This window comes from Lissotriton helveticus, chromosome 3_2, assembly GCF_964261635.1.
Source record: "Lissotriton helveticus chromosome 3_2, aLisHel1.1, whole genome shotgun sequence".
NCBI classification, from domain to species: domain Eukaryota; kingdom Metazoa; phylum Chordata; class Amphibia; order Caudata; family Salamandridae; genus Lissotriton; species Lissotriton helveticus.
This window is the reverse complement of record NC_136062.1, coordinates 191,071,468-191,093,441: the sequence shown is the minus strand read 5'-3', so window position 1 is coordinate 191,093,441 and position 21,974 is coordinate 191,071,468. Positions and strand designations below refer to the sequence as shown.

Here is a 21,974-nt window from a genome sequence, read left to right as displayed (position 1 = left end):
TACTCAACTCCGACAGGATTTGGAACGTCTCCTTCTGGGTATTCCTGGCCTTCTGCAGGCGAGACTCATAGTACTCCGCCTTGGCTTGTGAGATAAGGTTTTTATACATAAGTAGTGAGTCTTTATATTGGTTCCTTGCTGTGTCCTGCTTAGTTTTCCTCCAGATTCTCTCCCGAGCTCGGAGCTTTCGTTTTTGTTCCCTTAACAATGGAGTAAACCATGGGGCCTCTTTACCAGGTCCTTTAATTGGCTGAGTTTTTACCGGCGCTATCTGATCAATAGCTATGTTCAAGCTCTGGGTAAGGTCCGCGTATTCTACATCCAGGCTTCTATCTGTATTCGTCAGACAAGCCATTTTCGGAAGCACAGAGGTTAGGGTTTTTAAATCCACCTCGACCCATTTACGGGTCCTTCTAGTACCTCGGGGTAGGTGCTTTAAGTGGTCTTTAACGTTTACCTCACAGGTCACCAGGTAATGGTCAGTCCAGACACAAGGAACCACATCCTTAAGAAGGACATTTGGGTCCGTGGACCATACTAAGTCAAGGGTATGACCCTTGATGTGGGTGGGTACTTCCACGAGTTGACTAAAACTCAAGGCGGACATGGTAGTGTCCAGTTGGCGTGTTGGTAGGTCCTTTTGGGGGCTATCCCAATGCAAATTAAAATCTCCTAATATCACGATGTTTTTGTACCTTGTACATAGATCTGATATGATGGGGGTAAATAAATCATTAAAAAGTGGGGATGAGTTGGGTGGGCGGTAGATCGACAGAATCACCCAGCAGGAGTTGTTTAGGGAAATCTTTATTCCTACTAGATCAGCTAGATCCACTGTTTCTGATATTATTTCTTCCGCAGATAGTTTTTTAAAAAATAAAATCGCTACCCCACCCCCCCGAGCCGACCCTGCGCGGTTCTGCCAAAATGCGTCATATCCATTAGGGAGGGCAGCAATGATATCCGGCATGGAATAGTCACCCATCCAGGTTTCTGAGAGTGTCAGGATATCAAGGTCTCTATCCTGAAGTAGATTATAGATCTCCACATGATGACTGTGAAGGGACCTAGTGTTCAGGCTAGCTATCTTTAGTACCGGGTATTGGATTCTAGAACTTCGTTTGTGAGACCGTAGTATGGCATGATTTTTTAGCCGAGTAATTGCACCTTGATCGAGTAACAACTGACCGTTATCTAGACAGTGAAGTTCTTCCACCGTATAAGTATAGCGATGGTCAGGGGTCCGAGCCACCGAGCCCAGCCGTGCGCGGACGGGCGCAGACGGGCTGGACTCTGGCGTGACTCCGGCGATGCTCTGGCGATCCCGCAGCGCGAAACCGCTGCGCGTAGGCATGGTCGTCTTTAAATACCGGTCTAGCGTCCTTGTGACGACTAGACCGTGCAGATCCTCAGCCCCCACCCAAGATGTCCGCCGCTATTGTATTCAATCTGAGGAAGCGAGTGAAATGAAGCTGTTAGCTTCTCAATGTCAGGAGGAGCCGCCCCAACGCGGTGTTTGGTAATTTTAATGTGCAAGTAAGTGGCGCATTTTAAAATAGAGTAAACAAATCAAATTTTCACCTAACACACAAAAAAACGATAATGTTAAAATTTTAGGCTGTGAAGGCTCCTAGTGAGCGCAATATGCTCTGTACTGCCTTCTGGCTTCAGGGTATGCCAAAAGCGTGTTTCCAAGTGGCAGGCCGCCTAATTTGCTCGTCTTAAATACCGGTCTAGCGTCCTTGTGACGACTAGACCGTGCAGAGCCTCAGCCCCCACCCAAGATGTCCGCCGCTATGGTATTCAATCTGAAGGAGCGAGTGAAATGAAGCTGTTAGCTTCTCAATGTCAGGAGGAGCCGCCCCAACGCGGTGTTTGGTAATTTTAATGTGCAAGTAAGTGGCGCATTTTAAAATAGAGTAAACAAATCAAATTTTCACCTAACACACAAAAAAACGATAATGTTAAAATTTTAGGCTGTGAAGGCTCCTAGTGAGCGCAATATGCTCTGTACTGCCTTCTGGCTTCAGGGTATGCCAAAAGCGTGTTTCCAAGTCAAAGCTGTAGAAGCTATTTGAAGTCCAACCCATGCTGCGTTGCTCTGAGCTTGGGAAAACTGAATGAAATGTGTCTGGCACTAACATCTAATTAAAATCTTGACAAAGAAGTGCATTTAGGAAATAGTACAACTTTACAAATAAATTTGCAAGTGATAATACTGAAGAATAGCAAGTAGCTAGTAAGCTTTGCATCGCTGAGGAATATGAAGAGATCCCATAAGTGAACTACCATGATCAGGATGGTAACTGCGGCTGTGTTTTACTAAAAGCCCACCACGGTTGAAGAGAATAGTTGGGTGCCTACTTGTTTTCAGGGCGGCCAGCTATGAAAGAAATGCTATGGCTATCGCTGATTGTTGGAGAGCTATGCACCGGAGGCGAAATGAAACCTCGCTGGACTATTCTTTATAATAAGAAACGTTGACAAAAAGTGCATCAAGAAATGAAAATTGTAATGCAGTTAGAAACGATAAGGCTGGAAAAACAGCTACTAAGCTGGGGGATATGCAAGCATTGCATGGTTGAACCATGGCTAGAATTCACTAGGAGGGAAAAGGACCCCGTCCTATACTAAAAGTCCACAGCTGAAGGTAATTATTTGTGCGTCTAATTATCTTGTGTGTATGTCCACCTTTGGACTTAAACTGTTCTTTAAATTAAAGTTTAACGCGTAGTTACGCTTGTGATTCAAAACTGAAACCCCCTGTAATTCACCAGTTACTGTCAGCTCTGCAATTTATAACTCACAATCTAAATGCAAAGCTCATGCCATCTCCCATAATGTGACAGATGACTTCATAAAGAACATGAATGACTTCACAGGTGACATTGCAAATGACATCACCATTAACATTCTATATGACTTGTGTATGAATATAATAGGATGCGTTTCTTTAGCTATGCATTATTTCCTGATGTTGTGATGTCATCTTATTGGTATAACATTTGTGAGGTCATACGCATTGCATTTTGTGTGAGGTATGGCTTGCCTGGCTGCTGTGCAAGTTATGGATTACTAACTAGAACTGGTGAATTTCAGGGATTTTTTTATTTTCAATTGTAAATGTAACTTTATTTTTACTATGTTTTTAACATGATTTTCAGAGTACTTGGGTGTTTACAAAAATAACCATCCCTTCACTGTAACCGTTTATTACAGTCAATGTTTCTTTCTCTTTTTTTTGTTGATGATATAAGTGGACACCACTGCTGGGCTTGGCCATGTGCAGCATGGATGCCAAAAAGGGTTGCCAAAATCTGGACTAAACCCCAAGTGGGTGACTAAACCCAGCCACGCAAGACCTTAAGCTGTGCACTGCGGGGCCTGACTGCAGACCTTCAACACGTCCCACAGCAGCTGGCCAGGGTGGTTGCAGTGTTTGGCCTCTAGCCGAGCACAGAACCCCTGTCTCCCTCGAAATGTGTCTTGCCAATCCTTCATTCGTGTATAGCGAGGTTGGCCAAAGGGCCTGTGCCTAAAACCCCATTGCCTGCTAACCTCCACTGCACACACACATGATATTTTTGCTTGTGTAGCCAGGGTGGTTGCAAGGCCCCTTTTCTTGTTATTTACTTATTTATTTTTTGTCTTAAATTTGGATCTTCGAGCGTGAGTTCGGGGTCCACAGGAGTCATTTTATGTCCACAAATTCAGATTTGGTGTTTGCAAACCCAGTGACGAAAATCCTTTTTTTTTTTTCTTCTTCAAATTGATTACCCCTGTGGGCATGCCCTTCCACCCCTAAAGGCGCCTTTGTTATTACAGGACATAGGGAATGACCGCTGCAACAACATTTAGAGTTTTATTGCCCCATTCCGAGCAGTAGGGTCTGCAGACCTGGGTACAGGTTCATGAACCTCATATGACGATACAAGAAAATGCTCCCTCATTCAGTGGTGCAGGCCATTCCGTGCATAAAGAGCCTGCTGTGCACATCAAAAGGACCTGTCAGTGGCTTGGATGGCATGTGCCCTACTCCCATATACACACCAGCTAATGTCTTATTCAGAAGACCATAAGGCGGGTTGACTGGTGCAGGGGCCTAGCTGCAGGTTCCACCGTGTTTTCAAATCCCACTGGGCATGACTGAACAGGGGCAGCGTCAACTCACTGCTTTAAAGCAGTGCAAAGGAAAAATAAAATAATAATGGGGAGTTATTAGCATTTTATTTTGAGTATGGCAGTTGCGCTGCAGCCAGGTTGTTAAGGCAGTCCGGGCTGGGCTCCCCTGATGTTGAGGGAGGAGTGGTGGTTGCACCTTAAGTACGCATGTCGGTTTGGCTGGCCGTCTTGGGCTGGCCAAACAATCATGCGCACTTTGCATTCATGTTCGTTTTGCATGTTTTCCACAGGCAATATTGTACAGCCTGGGTGGAGAACATGCACAGCCTCCCAGTCCCTCTCAGAGTGCCAAAAACACGGCGCTCAGACCAATCCCAACACTGCTGTAAGGCAGTGTTGTGATTGGTCAGGGGATTCTAGGAGGCTGTGTGCTACCTGGTCCCTGCTGGAGGAGAGACAGCGGGGACTACCAGGTAAGTTTTCTTTTTATCCTTTTTTTTCTCACCTACCCCCGTCCTCCAGCCCGCCACTGTTCCCTATCAGCTGCCGCTGTGACGGAAGACTGGACACAGTGTTTTTGGTGACTCGGAAGCTGCCTCATGGCTTTACCTCAGGCCAGGCCCTGCCCCCAGAATCATTTCACACAGCCAATGATTACTCCCATTACATTAAACACAGTAGCTGGATGCAGTAGATAAAAATAACAGAAATACCTTCACGAAACTTCGCTAACCACTTTATTCTTTGTTGTGTATGGATTCTGTTTGAGGTGACAGTCTATATTTCCTTTCTTTCTGGTGGTTATATACCCCTTCTTTACCCCTCTGAGCTAGAATTAATTTCTGTGGGCTGCTTATCTCTGTGCTCTGAACTCCCTTAATTTTTGTGTCCCTGCACTTGCCTGACATGCTTCTCTCCTCACCTACTCAAAGGCTCTGTTGTGGCCCAAGGCTCCCTTGTTGCCTTAGACACCCTGCCTCCTCAACAGCGAGTGGTGGATAGTCGATGCAGTCCTTGCTGTGGACCTAGGAAAATAACTCAACCTTTAAGCCTGGTAATTGCCTCTTTTATGGGTTCTCCTCATTTGTAGATTTTATACTGACTCTACCCTCAGTTTTCCCTATTGACATATAATTAAATTATCACAGTTTAGGGACAAGATAAGCTTAATCATGTATTGGAGATGTGTGCTTAGCTGCTCTTCTGCCACTCTCTTGGCCATTCCCCTGTTTCTTTCCCAGAGCGCCACATGTCCCCGACTCCTCTGAGCAGTGCGGTCATCATGCAGATCTCTCATCTCTTTGGTGTCACTTTTTTCCCACCCGTAAACTATTGCCAATTTGCTTTCCCCTGTTGTCAATAATATCTATAGTTATCTCCCTGTTTTCCATATTGCATTTTGCAGTGCTTTTTTAAGTTTAAGCTTCTCACCCCAATTTTCAACTCAAAGTGCGTGGAATGAACTGTTGCTAAAATTACTAGTTTAGTGCCTAAAGTAAATGGTTTAATGCCCCTACTCTACAAACTTTAATTTTGCTTCTTCCAAGTAACCATTTTGATGCTCTTCTGTAGGTCTCACTAGTATTCGCAGTGCCAAAATAGATCTCTTTCCCATCAGTTCCCACTGATTGCATGCATGACTAGATAATGGATGGGGGACTGAGGACTGTCAGTGCTGCACCACCAAAGAAATGTTCATACTATCCCTGTCAACTATGCTTCAATGGAGCACTCAGATTCCCACCCACCATCTTTTTATTTTGAGTTGTGACGTAAGATGGGTTCCTGCCCTTTGGTGGCAGGGATTCAAATGGGATTGCAATGTCCAGGCTTGTCTGCATTACATTTTCTGACTTCATTGTCCTAGATTTGATGTCGGGTCTGGCTTATTACAATGATAGGATGTGGATTGATTATGAATAGTTATGTCTACCTGCCATAGAAAATTGTATTTAGACTGCCGTGTTACATTAGTTAGCCTACTAGTAAAAAGACTAGACTTTTCAGTCCCCGTTCATCTATATTGAAGCTTTTACGCATCAGACTTTTCCTGTTTTTAAATACCATAAACCCATGCTTATAGTAGAGTACTCAGTCATAACGAGCTGCTAAGGCAATGGGCTTGAGCAATGCCAAATTTAATGATGCAGGGTTCATTTAAGGGCATTGTTAAAATATAAAAACAGGTGTATGCAAACATATTTTTTGCACCTAAACGTATCCCTTCGATTACTTCTGCAGTTGTTCTCGCACGCCTTTATCTGCGCAGAGCTGACTAAATATTCCAACTCCAGTCCTTGCAATTGTTTTACAGAATTAAATTCAAAGTAAAGGTGTGGATAAAGTCCAGTTCATTGTGCCTGAAAGTGAATTTGCCAAAGTAGTGGTGTGAACACGGTAAAGTAATAGTGTGGTCAACTGAACAAGGGAAGGTAATGCTGTCACAGTGAGTGCTGTGACAAACTGAGTTGAAATGGGATCTAATTGGGATTGAAGACTGAATCCTATTCTCAAATGTACTGTGCAACAATGTTGAGGTGTAACCTGAACCTGTTTTGTGTTCCAGATACACTGAGTATTTCGAAGGATGCTTGGCTGCTGAATGCACACACTGTGTGGGGGGGCCTTCGAGGTAACTTTCCATTGGTCTCTTCACTGTTCTGTCTTAACATGCATGACGAAGTGTGCTCTATTATGCTGATGCATGTTTGGAATAGGTGGGAAGGTGTTATTGGGCTTGCTGTGGGCAGTACTGTTAGTTTTGAGGGCGCATTTCTTGTGGGTAACATGAAATACTTTGAGATTTGTTGCAGAATGATGTGCTTTGGGGACGATTGACCAAGGCAATGGTGGACGTTTTAACGACCGAAAAACGTCCATTATTGGAGGTCTTCCCTCAGTAGAGTAGAGTCGACCTTGAAGGTTGTATGGGTGCTAGGAGGAAAGTTGGTGTATGACTTGTGGTACGCTGTGGGCTCAAGAAAACAAATTCAGGGTTTTGGTTTCTTCATAGATAATGGTGACTTGATGCAGATCCAAGGAGAAGACGCAATATTGCATAGGGCCACAAGATGTAGATTATTGGGTGTGGGCATACTGATAATTGCACTATTGAACAGCCTGCTCTATGCTGTTTATTGACCACTGATAGCAGTTCCTGGTGATGTTAGACGTCATGTAGGAGTAGATCTACGTGCAGTAGGAACATGAGACTGTTGAATGTATGATTGATTCAATGGTTCTAAATGGAATGTGTTAACTGATGTGGTCCTGGGCTGTACCGCGGGTGGTATTTGAATGCTGAACTCTCATAGGATACCTCTTACATTGTAGAACGTTGCTTTCACAGGGTTGGAGACATTCAGCCAGTTAGTATGGCGAGCAGAGGATGGAGCGGTGAGTACATGGCACCTGCATAGACAGGAGGAAGCAATCTGCCTTCGCATCCTGTTCCAAATGCAAAGTCTTTCTTTCATATCTTCTCTTGTCCCCCATGTATCACGATTAGTCCATGGTGGCAATCGTCTATGGATATACAGTGCTGGCCTGATTGATGTTTGTTGTAGTATTAGCATATTTTCTAATCTGGCCTCTAGTGCTTACAGGGTAATACACCTGCAAACTAAATAACTTTATAAAAATGTAAAGTTTTCCACTGAATGAGAGAGGAAAAAGGCTGTCTCTTCGAAAAGAAAACACATAAGTAAGATGGGGAAGACCTGATATGGGAACGGTCAGATGCTATGCAAGCCATTGCAGATATCTTAGTGATTGCATATACTTCCTCAAGGCCTTTCAACCACTGCAACAGCTTGGTGCTCCTTTGTTGCTAGTGCTTGTTCTGCAGTGACTGGACTTCCGGACAGTGCACGATTTGTGGTGAAACTGTGAAGACAATATGTAGGCTACGCTTGCATGAATGATGTATGGCATACTTTGCCTTTTGTTATACAGACTTTACTGCACGATGAGCAAGCAAAAGTTCAAAAACATATTGTTAGACCTGGTATCTTTGGCGTGGTTTCCCCTTATCTTTTTGCCTCTACCTCCTGTATTTTTGATGCTGTGCTGGATTTCGTTTTTGCTGGTTTAGATGCTTTGTGCACTTTGCCACTGCTGTTCAGTGTCAAAGTGCAAGTGCTCCATGTATAAATTGTTATTGAGATTGGTTATCCATGATTGGCATATTTGTGTCACCAAGAAGTCCCTAGTAAAGTGCACTGAGTGTGGCAGGGCTGGTGATAACAAATGCTACTAGTGGGCCTGCGATACAAAAGGGGATGATGGACGGAGCGTTTGTATAAATCAAACACTCATCCCCAGCCAACTGATCTGGGTTTAATCCATCACCATTCTTTAGTTCACTCAGCCACCCCAGTTCAGACATGGCTATATGCAAATCAGTCTGACCCTGTGCCTTATGGGAACAGTCCAGCCCGAACTGCCAAGCCATGTCTTCCCTGGACCGGAAACAAGCATCCTGGGACCGGTTTCGGATTCATAATCCTCATCAGCCAGGCTATCTTGAATCCAGTGGCCAAGTGAACAAGGGACTCACGTCTGAGCATACCCTGCCACACTTAGGGCGAACAAAGCGATACAAAAGGGGATGATGGACGGAGCGTTTGTATAAATCAAACACTCACCCCCAGTCAACTGATCTGGGTTTAATCCATCACCATTCTTTAGTTCACTCAGCCACCCCAGTTCAGACATGGCTATATGCAAATCAGTCTGACCCTGTGCCTTATGGGAACAGTCCAGCCCGAACTGCCAAGCCATGTCTTCCCTGGACCGGAAACAAGCATCCTGGGACCGGTTTCGGATTCATAATCCTCATCAGCCAGGCTATCTTGAATCCAGTGGCCAAGTGAACAAGGGACTCACGTCTGAGCATACCCTGCCACACTTAGGGCGAACAAAGCGATACAAAAGGGGATGATGGACGGAGCGTTTGTATAAATCAAACACTCACCCCCAGTCAACTGATCTGGGTTTAATCCATCACCATTCTTTAGTTCACTCAGGCACCCCAGTTCAGACATGGCTATATGCAAATCAGTCTGACCCTGTGCCTTATGGGAACAGTCCAGCCCGAACTGCCAAGCCATGTCTTCCCTGGACCGGAAACAAGCATCCTGGGACCGGTTTCGGATTCATAATCCTCATCAGCCAGGCTATCTTGAATCCAGTGGCCAAGTGAACAAGGGACTCACGTCTGAGCATACCCTGCCACACTTAGGGCGAACAAAGCGATACAAAAGGGGATGATGGACGGAGCGTTTGTATAAATCAAACACTCACCCCCAGTCAACTGATCTGGGTTTAATCCATCACCATTCTTTAGTTCACTCAGCCACCCCAGTTCAGACATGGCTATATGCAAATCAGTCTGACCCTGTGCCTTATGGGAACAGTCCAGCCCGAACTGCCAAGCCATGTCTTCCCTGGACCGGAAACAAGCATCCTGGGACCGGTTTCGGATTCATAATCCTCATCAGCCAGGCTATCTTGAATCCAGTGGCCAAGTGAACAAGGGACTCACGTCTGAGCATACCCTGCCACACTTAGGGCGAACAAAGCGATACAAAAGGGGATGATGGACGGAGCGTTTGTATAAATCAAACACTCACCCCCAGTCAACTGATCTGGGTTTAATCCATCACCATTCTTTAGTTCACTCAGCCACCCCAGTTCAGACATGGCTATATGCAAATCAGTCTGACCCTGTGCCTTATGGGAACAGTCCAGCCCGAACTGCCAAGCCATGTCTTCCCTGGACCGGAAACAAGCATCCTGGGACCGGTTTCGGATTCATAATCCTCATCAGCCAGGCTATCTTGAATCCAGTGGCCAAGTGAACAAGGGACTCGCGTCTGAGCATACCCTGCCACACTTAGGGCGAACAAAGCGATACAAAAGGGGATGATGGACGGAGCGTTTGTATAAATCAAACACTCACCCCCAGTCAACTGATCTGGGTTTAATCCATCACCATACTTTAGTTCACTCAGCCACCCCAGTTCAGACATGGCTATGTGCAAATCAGTCTGACCCTGTGCCTTATGGAACAGTCCAGCCCGAACTGCCAAGCTGGACTGGGCTGGACTGTTCCCATAGGGCACAGGGTCAGACTGATTTGCATATAGCCATGTCTGAACTGGGGTGGCTGAGTGAACTAAAGAATGGTGATGGATTAAACCCAGATCAGTTGACTGGGGGTGAGTGTTTGATTTATACAAACGCTCCGTCCATCATCCCCTTTTGTATCGCTTTGTTCGCCCTAAGTGTGGCAGGGTATGCTCAGACGTGAGTCCCTTGTTCACTTGGCCACTGGATTCAAGATAGCCTGGCTGATGAGGATTACGAATCCGAAACCGGTCCCAGGATGCTTGTTTCCGGTCCAGGGAAGACATGGCTTGGCAGTTCGGGCTGGACTGTTCCCATAAGGCACAGGGTCAGACTGATTTGCATATAGCCATGTCTGAACTGGGGTGGCTGAGTGAACTAAAGAATGGTGATGGATTAAACCCAGATCAGTTGACTGGGGGTGAGTGTTTGATTTATACAAATGCTCCGTCCATCATCCCCTTTTGTATCGCTTTGTTCGCCCTAAGTGTGGCAGGGTATGCTCAGACGTGAGTCCCTTGTTCACTTGGCCACTGGATTCAAGATAGCCTGGCTGATGAGGATTATGAATCCGAAACCGGTCCCAGGATGCTTGTTTCCGGTCCAGGGAAGACATGGCTTGGCAGTTCGGGCTGGACTGTTCCCATAAGGCACACGGTCAGACTGATTTGCATATAGCCATGTCTGAACTGGGGTGGCTGAGTGAACTAAAGAATGGTGATGGATTAAACCCAAATCAGTTGACTGGGGGTGAGTGTTTGATTTATACAAACGCTCCGTCCATCATCCCCTTTTGTATCGCTTTGTTCGCCCTAAGTGTGGCAGGGTATGCTCAGACGTGAGTCCCTTGTTCACCTGGCCACTGGATTCAAGATAGCCTGGCTGATGAGGATTATGAATCCGAAACCGGTCCCAGGATGCTTGTTTCCGGTCCAGGGAAGACATGGCTTGGCAGTTCGGGCTGGACTGTTCCCATAAGGCACAGGGTCAGACTGATTTGCATATAGCCATGTCTGAACTGGGGTGGCTGAGTGAACTAAAGAATGGTGATGGATTAAACCCAGATCAGTTGACTGGGGGTGAGTGTTTGATTTATACAAACGCTCCGTCCATCATCCCCTTTTGTATCACTAGTGGGCCTGCAGCACTGATTGTGCCACCCACATGAGTAGCCCTTAAATGGTGTCTCAGGCCTGCCAACGCAGTGCCTGTGTGTAGTCTGTAAACTGCCATGTCCTCCTGGTCAGTGTCTCCACTGGCCAGGCCAAACCCTTCCCTTTCTGTGCACATTGGTCACCCCTATGGAAGGCCCAAGGTTCCCCCTTGGGCAGGGTGCAGTGTATGTGAAAGGTAGAGCATGTACTTGTGCAGGTGACATGCTCTTGTAGTGAATTACAACCATTTTCGTTTCTCACTATTGTAAGGCTATCTTGCCCCTTAGGCTATCATGGAGGATGCTGGCTACAGTGGCTACCAGCATATCTTCCCATAGGAGCAAGATAAGAAATAAAAGTCTGATATCCCTGAACTCAGAATTTAATAACACACCTTTTAGGAAAGGTAGTTTTTAAATCCTGGGTTTGAGAACGGCACTTTTAGAAAGTTGATGTTCTCTTGTCTGATTCTTCTGTGTGCATTGGCCTGTTTGTGAATTGGCTGTCTGGTTTGAGAGTGACAGGGTCTGGGAGCCCCCAGGAGGCTGTCTGAGTCAGCCCTAGGCTGAATGACTGCATCTGCATCTTGAGTGGTGGGAGGGGATAGCACCTGGGCCTGAATAGGGCTGTGCCTGCCTTCCACAATGCTGGCTCCACCTCCTGCTGGGCGGCTGACGACCCTGCCTTTCTCTCTGAAAGGAAAGGCCAGGAAACCAAAGTGCTCAAGGAACACCCAGAACTGGTTCAGACCGGGCTCAGAGCCCTCCTGCACAAAGGGATCAAAGACTTTTAGGGGTATAAGTACAGGACCTGAAGAAATGTAGTCTTCAATCTCAGGGAATACTTACTAATAGAAAAAAGAACTTGGCACAGAAGCTGAAATATGAAAAGACATCTTTATTAAATTTAATAAGTGAGGCCACGTCACACAGAAGCCGTAGCAACTGAATGAGGTAGTCTAAAGAGTACAGAGCACAGAGGCCTTTTATATGCTTAGAGTTACAAAACTCAGCATAAAAGAAAGGGGCAGTCCTTGCTTTTGCAAGCATGCAAAATGCCTAACATTCCTTCTTACACAAGCCGGACAAACCCATAATAAAAGGACCACAACCCATATCATAAACAGACCATAAAAGAAGGAACAGAAAACAGATAAGAAGCAGGATAAGGGGTGTGTGTGTGCATACCAAACTCTGCAATGTCCTATGCTTTGATCCTCAATCTTGATCAGCTAAAGGGCAGGAACTGGTTTAACAAGGTCCACTTCAGGCAACAGGGTCAGTTCACTCAGGTCAAACAGGAGTCAGCATGAACTCAAGTTAAGGTGTACATGTCCTTAAAAGACTAGTTCAGCCACAATCATGGCCTATGTGAGGGCAACCACAAAATGGCTGCCATACACAAAATGGAACCCACGGGTTCAGAATTCACAGAACCTCAGACCCTCCTTTTGCCCTTACATAGGCAATCACTCAGTCTGTATCTGAATCAATGTCAATATTATCCGTTATTCCCTTCACTAAGGCATTATTACTCGAGTTATCTTTCATGGAACACAAGGGATAGACTTCGTTGGCATAAATAAACATCGTCTGATATGCCCATACAGACCCATTGTAACTAAATGACAGAACCAAATAGGGAATACCTCTATCTGTAGTATGTGGCATAAGACCACACACCCAACAATTAGTGGTGCTCATACTAACTGGTGTTGATGCAGAAGCTGTGACAAAGGAATTATTAGTAAACTCTGACCTCCTAACCAGTTCATGTTCAGGTAAAGTATGGAAAGCATGCGAAGAAGTAGTAGTAGGAAGAGACATAGGTTGGGAGGTAGGTACAGATGTCAATTGGGTAGCAAAATCAATCCAACCCACAAAAGACAACGTCATGCTTAAAAATACCAGAAAACATGTTGTTAAGAACATATGGACAACAGGAGAAAGTAATGACCAATATTACAAACAAAATTATCATTTTCACAACACTAAGCGAAAGCAAATCCTAAAATGATCTAATAACATTTTAGGGCTCCTATGCATTTCAGAAACTTATTATATACTCAGGTGAAACAGTGGCGATTCTTATTAATGCTCTCAGGTGAAAAGGGATACTCTTCCACAGAGAATGGACTTTATTCCGCTTTTACAAAACAGAATACTATTTTAAAACAATGCCAGCAAAACAGCAAAAATCAGTCTCCTAACACCCATTTTATGCAATCGCACGGGAAATACCCAGAGTCCGTCCAAGCCTCTCCGGCAGGCTTCTATTGTTCATCAAATCTTCTTCTGTTGTTTTCTTCCGCATGGGCCTCTTCGTTCAGGCCTTTCATGAAAATGGTCCTTCTCAGTATCCATTGGAGTGCCCTCCTGGCAAACACTCGCAGCTTATTTGAAAGTCTCAATGTCTCAAGGCAGTGCACCAATATCTCTCCTCTTCGGCAGGCACTACAGATAGTGTGCTCTTCATTGATCAAGGGCACAGATCATCTTCTGCAGATACGGGTCCACATTCTCAGGCTCCAGCACTCATTACTCCGTGTCAGAGAACGTTCAGGCTGCTCTTTCATGGGCACCAGAATGTAGTGCCTTTTGCCAAACTCGAATCCTCCGGTGCACTGCACTTCCGTTGGAGCAAAGGAAAAGGGGGTGTGTGGCCAAAACTCAGGCCAAGGGGCTCAAGGGACTGCACACTGTCAGAGGTTACCAGCACATGACAGGTGGGTGGAAAACTGAAGCCTCAAACAACAAGAATCCTTCTCTTTCGCTCTTTGCACTGAAATTATTGTTCTGTGATGTCCAATGCCGTCTGATGGAGCAAGTGCGATGCTTTAAACAGTTCATTGTATAACAAGAGGACTGCAAGCAGGTGGCCTGCAATCTTCAAAGGAGTGGCCATATGCCATGGGACAATTCTGGTCTAGACTATACTGTCATTTCTCAAAGGCAATACAAAGACAAAGGCAGTAGGCAAAACAGTGCCTCTAGGCTCTTCAATTGGGTTTCCGTGTGAGAGCATATCCTCCACCATCTAAGGGTAGATAGCGACATGATTAAGTCTAGGTATTCCTAAATTCCTTATCTAGAACATCTCAAAAGAAAAATTGCATAATACAGATTATCAGGGACATGTAGATACCTCACTTTTAATAACTGTGCATCAAGTGCACTACGCAATACACAGGCTAATAATCAAAATGTGGAAACTTGTCTTATAATAGCATTGAGTCAGTTAACCAGTCCATCACTACCATGACGGTTAGACTGGAAAACATCGAGTTAGGCCTAAAGAAAATTCTTAAAAAACAGTCTAGTCATACAAAAGGGACTTATACATAATATAGGGGTTCCTAGTACATTACTGCAATCTGGAAGTGTGAACCTAAACAATACACCTACAATAATAAAAAGGGTTGACTGTTGAAAGGAATATAGAAAAGGGAAATGGGACTAGGTCACAGCTAAAATCCCCAAACGCTAGGCACTATGTGACATCGGTCAGGGGAGAAAAAGAAAAATCTATAGGAAGAACAAGAAATTACTTGGGTGAACAAAAATCAAAAATAGTTCAGAAATGTTAACTCTACCGCTGGCCGCTACACCATATACGATAATCTCAGCTAATGTTCCAGTTCCTTCTTCAGGGAAAAATGAAACCTTGTTTCCTTTATGGTACAAAGCCATACACTGCTTAGGAAGCAGAACAAAACTGACTAATGTAATATAGAAATTAGGTCACCATGTACAAGAGTCACAAATCTATAATTTTATCCTTACGTCCAATCAGGATACATAAATGTAGGGCTGCCTGTTCCTTAAGGGAAGGGGCAGTACGTGACTAACAGCATGTGACACACTTTGATCCTGTATATCTCTTTTTTTATTTTCCTTCAAATACCATTAAAGCCAAATTTGACATACACTGATGAAGTGTTGTCTGTCTGTCTATCTGTGAAATTTAGTGTCAGAGCAAATCTACCCAACTGTTGTGCAGGAAACACATCGTCATGTATGTCCCTACACAACACAGGTAAACTTGTTATAGTATCAAAAGCAGCAACATAAAGGCAGCAACATAAAACAAAAAACATGCAACAAAAAAAACGCACATGTCAAGCCATCAGATATACTTGCTGTATATCAAGCACAAAAAATATAGACAAACAATAGCAAATGTGAATGAGCGGTGACACATAACACCGTGTCAGGTTTAAAATCCTTACCCTCCTTTTTGACAGTAGATCACCAATTAGTGGATATCTGCTGTCAAATACAACTTTCAGACACACAGAACTAGCAAGAACAATTCATGATAGAACCAAATACACAAACATGAAAAACGCATGGACATTTCTTTCCAAAGGAGTTACGCAAAAACACATCTCATTTCAACCAACCAAACTCACGTGTCTTGTCAGCCTTAAAATCACCCAGAGCAATCCATGGATGATCTGTGAGCAGAAGCAAAAAAAACAAAAAAAATACACAACACACAAAAGAGAAAACGTTTCTCATAACAAACAAATATTCTGTATAACTTGTAATCAGAAGACCAAACATGATACAAATTAACAGACACAAAAATAAATTTCCATTACTTAACTGATACTATCTTGTCAGTCAGCTTGCAACATTAAACTAAAACTAAAATTCTTTCCCTGACACTCCATGTTATTTTTGGGCCACAATTTCCACTGTAAAAAATAATTCTTAATTGGCAAATCGTTCTCACTTAGGCATGTAGCCTTCAAAATTTCAATAAAAAGCTTCGTCTTATTTTCTGTCTAAGACTTAATGCAATGCTTCATTTTCGGTCAAATAAAAGTAACTAGCAGACATTATTTTTTTAGAGGCAGAGATACAAATATATCATTTCTGCAGAGCATTTAGCATGTGTTGGGACTTTCAAAGAAACCTTTTTCATATTTTCCCTTTGAAATTAAGTTCTTTATTTTGTGGAGAAACCAGAAACCCTTCCTTTTAGAGGCCTGTTTAGCAAGGTCATTCTGCATTTCACAGAGACAAGGCCCTAATTTAAAAGGTCACAAATGTCAACATGACAGCCTCCTTCCATTGTTTACAGGGAAACTAAAGATAACACCTCAGCGCGACTTGATCAGCCTCTGCAGCTCTACTAGCCCCCACCCTCTGCTCATTCTGAGGCTGACAAAGGCAAAGGCCTTCCTAATTCCTCCTAACCTGCAATAATTCACTCTATATTGAAAAATAATGTCTCCTTTTTAGGCGCTAAAATTTTTTTATCTCTGTTTCCAGATTATTAAACAACATTTACTGTGAATAATTCACAGAACCTAATAACACACATACCAGTTTTTAGAACAAATGCTTGTTGCAATGGTACTTCTTTCATCAACCTTAAATGGATCTCACTGGGTCATTTAAAAGCAAACCCCAAATGGGGACAACCTGCAAATTTGTATTATACCTAAATGTATGCATTTACTGAAGCCTAAAGCACTTTAAAGCTATTATAAATGGCAAAAATACCCAAATTCGACTTTGATATTTGGGGCACTTAAAAATAAATATCCTACAAGTATGTTACATATTAATCATCCTCAGAATGTTCTTTACACATTACAGATATTAGACATTAGACATATCTCATGTAAATCCTTAGAAAAATGAGTTGTTTACGCCTGCGCTAAGTGAGTTGTCATATGCTAATGTCCTCATTATGCAGTGCAACACACCTCAAATTAAATTATAATGCTAGGAGGTCACAGTATGAGCACTAAGCTTCATGAATAGTAAAAAACGAATTTTGTAGCACTTATTTTTAATAATTATTTTTCATAATTTTAATTTTATTTTTTTAAGCATTTAGACAGTTTGCTTAATAGACTGAAAACATCAAAAAGAAACACAAACACACATTTGGGCTCATTTCAGACATAAACAGAAAGGGGTCAAACACTCAGGACACACAATACAGCGCGCTTTAGCCATGCATTTCGTGAATAGCGCCAACGCTATTCACTTACAGAAATTGCACTAATGAGAAAACCACATAGACATTTAAACATATATTTAACCCACAAACCAATACTCAGAACAAAAACAAAGGACAGCCCACAGACTGTACTTAAACCAAACCATTTGTAAATACTAGTTGTAAGTCATATTTACAAGAAACACTTCTCAATTGTGTTTCAAAAGACTGCAAAAACAGCCCAACAGACTGATGTATGTCCAAGAAGCGAAAATACACTCAATTCACTAGCTTTGGCTAGCAGAACACCAACAAATCGCTCTGCATATCTTCATTTATAAAATTGCGCAGAACAAAGGATCCTTGTTTTGTATCATGTCATATTTTAATTCCCTGGGGATACAAAATCACCAAGGAGGAAATATGTTTGTATACCTACCTATTTAGGAATTCCTTCTAGGAGAGACGGCTAATTAATTTCACATCACAACATGGTACCTTTCAAACAAAGCAACACATTCTTCTATGTGAGCTTTTAAACAGGCATGTCAAAAATATTGCAAAATATACAATATTATAATCAATGTAGTGCTTAATGTACTTTTCGTACGTGCACCGTTCAACTAAACCAAATAGAGAAAATTCTCCTCATTACCTGTTCTACACAAATTGCAATTCGCATATACAAACCTATACAAATCCAAAGTTGGCCAACACAAATTCCAAAGTTCCAAAGTTACAGTCCTAAATTTGCTAGACCAGGCATCTTATAGCTCACTAATCTAGCTTCAAACTTCAAGGGGTTATCAAAAACGATATACTCGCAAATATACGAGCCCCTCTGCTTTGGTAATTGCAATAACTAAATCAAAACCAAGAAACCTAACAAAGTCGTGGGAGCGACCCACTTGTACTTCTTATTCTTACTAATCAAAAAGTTATCCAAATTCTAACTGTCAAGTTCTACATGACCTAACGGTCTTTTTTAGAATACTCACGCCAAAAAGGTTCTCAGTCAGGAGTGACATCATGTGGAGGATCAAAATCAGGAAGATCAGAAATATACTGGGCTGCAGAAACAAAGAATCTCCAGAATCCCTGTGCACAGAGTACCTCCTTAGTAGAATCCTGTTCTGTCCTCCTCCGTAGATTTCAGTCCTCTGACAAGATCACTCCCACAGATAGTCACTTCTTTGATGAAGCCCGACGTTGGGCGCCATTTGAAGAAATGTAGTCTTCAATCTCAGGGAATACTTACTAATAGAAAAAAGAACTTGGCACAGAAGCTGAAATATGAAAAGACATCTTTATTAAATTTAATAAGTGAGGCCACGTCACACAGAAGCCGTAGCAACTGAATGAGGTAGTATAAAGAGTACAGAGCACAGAGGCCTTTTATATGCTTAGGGTTACAAAACTCAGCATAAAAGAAAGGGGCAGTCCTTGCTTTTGCAAGCATGCAAAATGCCTAACATTCCTTCTTACACAAGTCGGACAAACCCATAATAAAAGGACCACAACCCATATCATAAACAGACCATAAAAGAAGGAACAGAAAACAGATAAGAAGCAGGATAAGGGGTGTGTGTGTGCATACCAAACTCTACAATGTCCTGTGCTTTGATCCTCAATCTTGATCAGCTAAAGGGCAGGAACTGGTTTAACAAGGTCCGCTTCAGGCAACAGGGTCAGTTCACTCAGGTCAAACAGGAGTCAGCATGAACTCGAGCTAAGGTGTACATGTCCTTAAAAGACTAGTTCAGCCACAATCATGGCCTATGTGAGGGCAACCACAAAATGGCTGCCATACACAAAATGGAACCCACGGGTTCAGAATTCACAGAACCTCAGACCCCTGACAACAGAAAATTAGATCATCCTGGAATCAAGAAGGAAGCTCTGCCAAGGAGAAAGCTGAAACCGAAGAAGGAAGACTGTTCTCCTGTTGCTCTGCTGGACTGACCTGCTGTTGCTTTGCTGGACTGACCTGCTGTTGCTTTGCTGCCAAGGAGAGGGTAAGGACTTTGCTTTTGGCGCTGGGTCCCCTTGCTTGTAGGAATCTCCAAGGGCCTGAGAAGAGCTGGCTCCCTGTTAAGAAGTCTCAGGAACAAAAGGACTTCAACCCTAGCTTCACTGAACTCTGCTGAGAGAGTTCTGTCCTTTCTAGAGTGCTTGGGCCAGTTGTGGTGCCTCTGGAAGTTGTACCTATGTTGGGAAGCTGGAAACCAAGCTTTTAAAGACTTTCTGCAAGGTTTTGTCGCATTGTTTGCTTGCGAAGCGCATCCCTGTCAGTGCGAGGAAATTCCAGCCGCTACGAAGGCCGAGATCGTTGCAGAACCTGTTGCCGCTGCCAGAGTCATCGCATCCTTCGTGTGCGGGACGCACCAGACCGGTGCGGGAAGATTATCATCGCTGCGAGTGTCGTCACAGAGCCTGTCGTCGCTGGGTGAGATCGTCGCACTGCTTGCTTGCGGACCGCATCACGTCGCTGCGAGTGTCGTCGCAGAGCCATCGCATCGATGTGCTGCGAGAGGAAGATCACCGCTAGTCCGCGCATCGTCGCCCCGGAGATCGTTGCAACTCCAAAGATCATCGCATCGTGCCTTTGTAAGCTTCTTTCACTACGGAACCTCCGCACCAGAATCCATACAAGGGACTGCATCCCTCCCCATACAGACCGGAGTCACTGCATCACGCCCGCTACATCCAGTGAGGCTGTCGCATCGCCTCCCCAAGGTCTCAAGAGTGACGCATCGCTTGTTTTCCACCGCACCAGCTTCTGTTTTGGAACTTTGTCGCATTCAAAGGTACTGTTGGCTAAACGCGACGCAACTGTGAACTTTTCACGCAACTGTGGATTATTTTATCGCAACTTTAAAACTCTTTTGCAACCATATTCTTGAACTGTGTATGTTGGATTTTTATCGTTTTTGGTCTTGTGTAGTTTAGATTAAATACCTTTATTTTTCTAAACTGTTGTGGAGTCAGTTTGTGGTGTTTTCACTGGGTTACTGTGAGTGTTGGTACAAATACTTTACACATTGCCTTCGATAAGCTTTGACTGCTCGTGCCAAGCTACCCAGGGGTTGAGCAGAGGTTATCTAAGAGTGTATTCTCCTTACCCTGACTAGAAGCAAGGATCCCTATTTGGACAGTGGTACCTACCTCTGCCAACTAGAGACCCCCAGTTCTTATATATATATATATATTTTTGTGACTGGATTTAGGTCACAACACGTTCATAGGGTATCAGATTGATATTTGGAAAGGACACCCAAAACATGTCCCTTCCAAATACTGATTCGGTATCCATTTCTAAGCATAGTTAGTGGTTTGTGAACAGTTTTCTGAAGCGTTATGTTTTGTACACAAGATAAAGGGCTTTAATTCATCTAATCGTTTAGATCTACTGATTTGGAGGATTTTCACACTGATCCTTGGTCTTTTGCATTTCAGTTCTACGGTTTGGTCACGTCTACATTGAGCTGTAACTTTGCCTTTTTTTATGTCCATTCTCTTCTGTGGACTGTTTCTTTGCAAAAGTCGGGTTATCTGTACCACATGTACAGTCTTCTCCAAGTTCAGTTTTTACTGCTCTGAGCCATAATTGCATGTGCTAGTTGGCAGCTTTTTAAAAATTAATAATTAGCTAACCCTGCCTGCTCTTTCTGTAGTTAACTGATGCTTTCACAGAGGCAGTATTGTCTAACGGTGGAGTCGGTGACTTGTGAACAATGAGACTTGGCTTCCAGGTCATTTTCTTGTAGTGACCACATTGTGTAGTTCAGAGATAATCGCTTTATCTCCGCATGCGTCATTTTCCGTTCTTACTAAAAAGAAGAGGGCTTAGAAAATGCTCTAAAGTTCAAGTACAAGAAACGGGCATTGACTTTGAAGAGCATCTTCGACCGAACTTGCACTTTGGTACCATATAATTAGTTACCCTAGCTATTTAGTTATGTATTTTGCAATTGATGCTTATTGTGTTAATAAACCGCACAAATTTGTCTGAAAAAGGAATTAAGCAAAGCGTGAGAAAGGCACTATAATGCTACTTATAAAGGCTTAAAGTGTGGACGGATGTGAAGTAACTGCTGTACTGTAGCACCGTGGTCAAGTGGGTGTTCCCACCTGACCACGTAAGTTCAGCACAGGAGTTACTACACATCTTTTCACACTTTAAGCCTTTAAAACAAATCAGTGAAGTCTGTACGATGGGTCGTTTGCCTCTTGCAGGCCAATTCAGGCGGTGTGTGGGGGAAGACATCTACTTTGTGAACATTTGTGTTGGATTTAGTGATAATTGGTTCACTCTGTTAAGGTAGTACTGTCTTCTTTTTTCATGCAGTATTATGTGAACAAGACTGAAGTCACAGATTTCCCCCGGTTTCCACACCGGGGTTTGCTATTGGATACCTCTCGTCATTATCTGCCTTTGAAAGTCATCTTGAAAACCCTGGTAATGTACTCTGCATCTGTATGTACCAATATTGCACTGTCTGAACTTTGATTGTTGTGAGCGAAACTTGGCAAGGTATTTGTTCTAACACCATATAATTGTAGGCAACTCTAAAACGTAGATTTTTCATATCAGAAGTTTCCTGAACTTCA

At 43.4% G+C, this 21,974-nt stretch overlaps 1 protein-coding gene across 1 annotated transcript in view; it reads left to right on the top strand.

The window, feature by feature from the left end:
* The window catches only part of HEXA (hexosaminidase subunit alpha), an 87,991-nt gene that overhangs the window by 13,746 nt on the left and 52,271 nt on the right, over positions 1-21,974 (top strand). Inside the window, exons 3-5 of the mRNA XM_078685028.1 lie at positions 6,689-6,754; positions 7,472-7,518; positions 21,712-21,822. Of these exons, the coding sequence (XP_078541154.1) occupies positions 6,689-6,754; positions 7,472-7,518; positions 21,712-21,822 (224 nt within the window). The remainder of the gene's footprint in view (positions 1-6,688; positions 6,755-7,471; positions 7,519-21,711; positions 21,823-21,974) is intronic.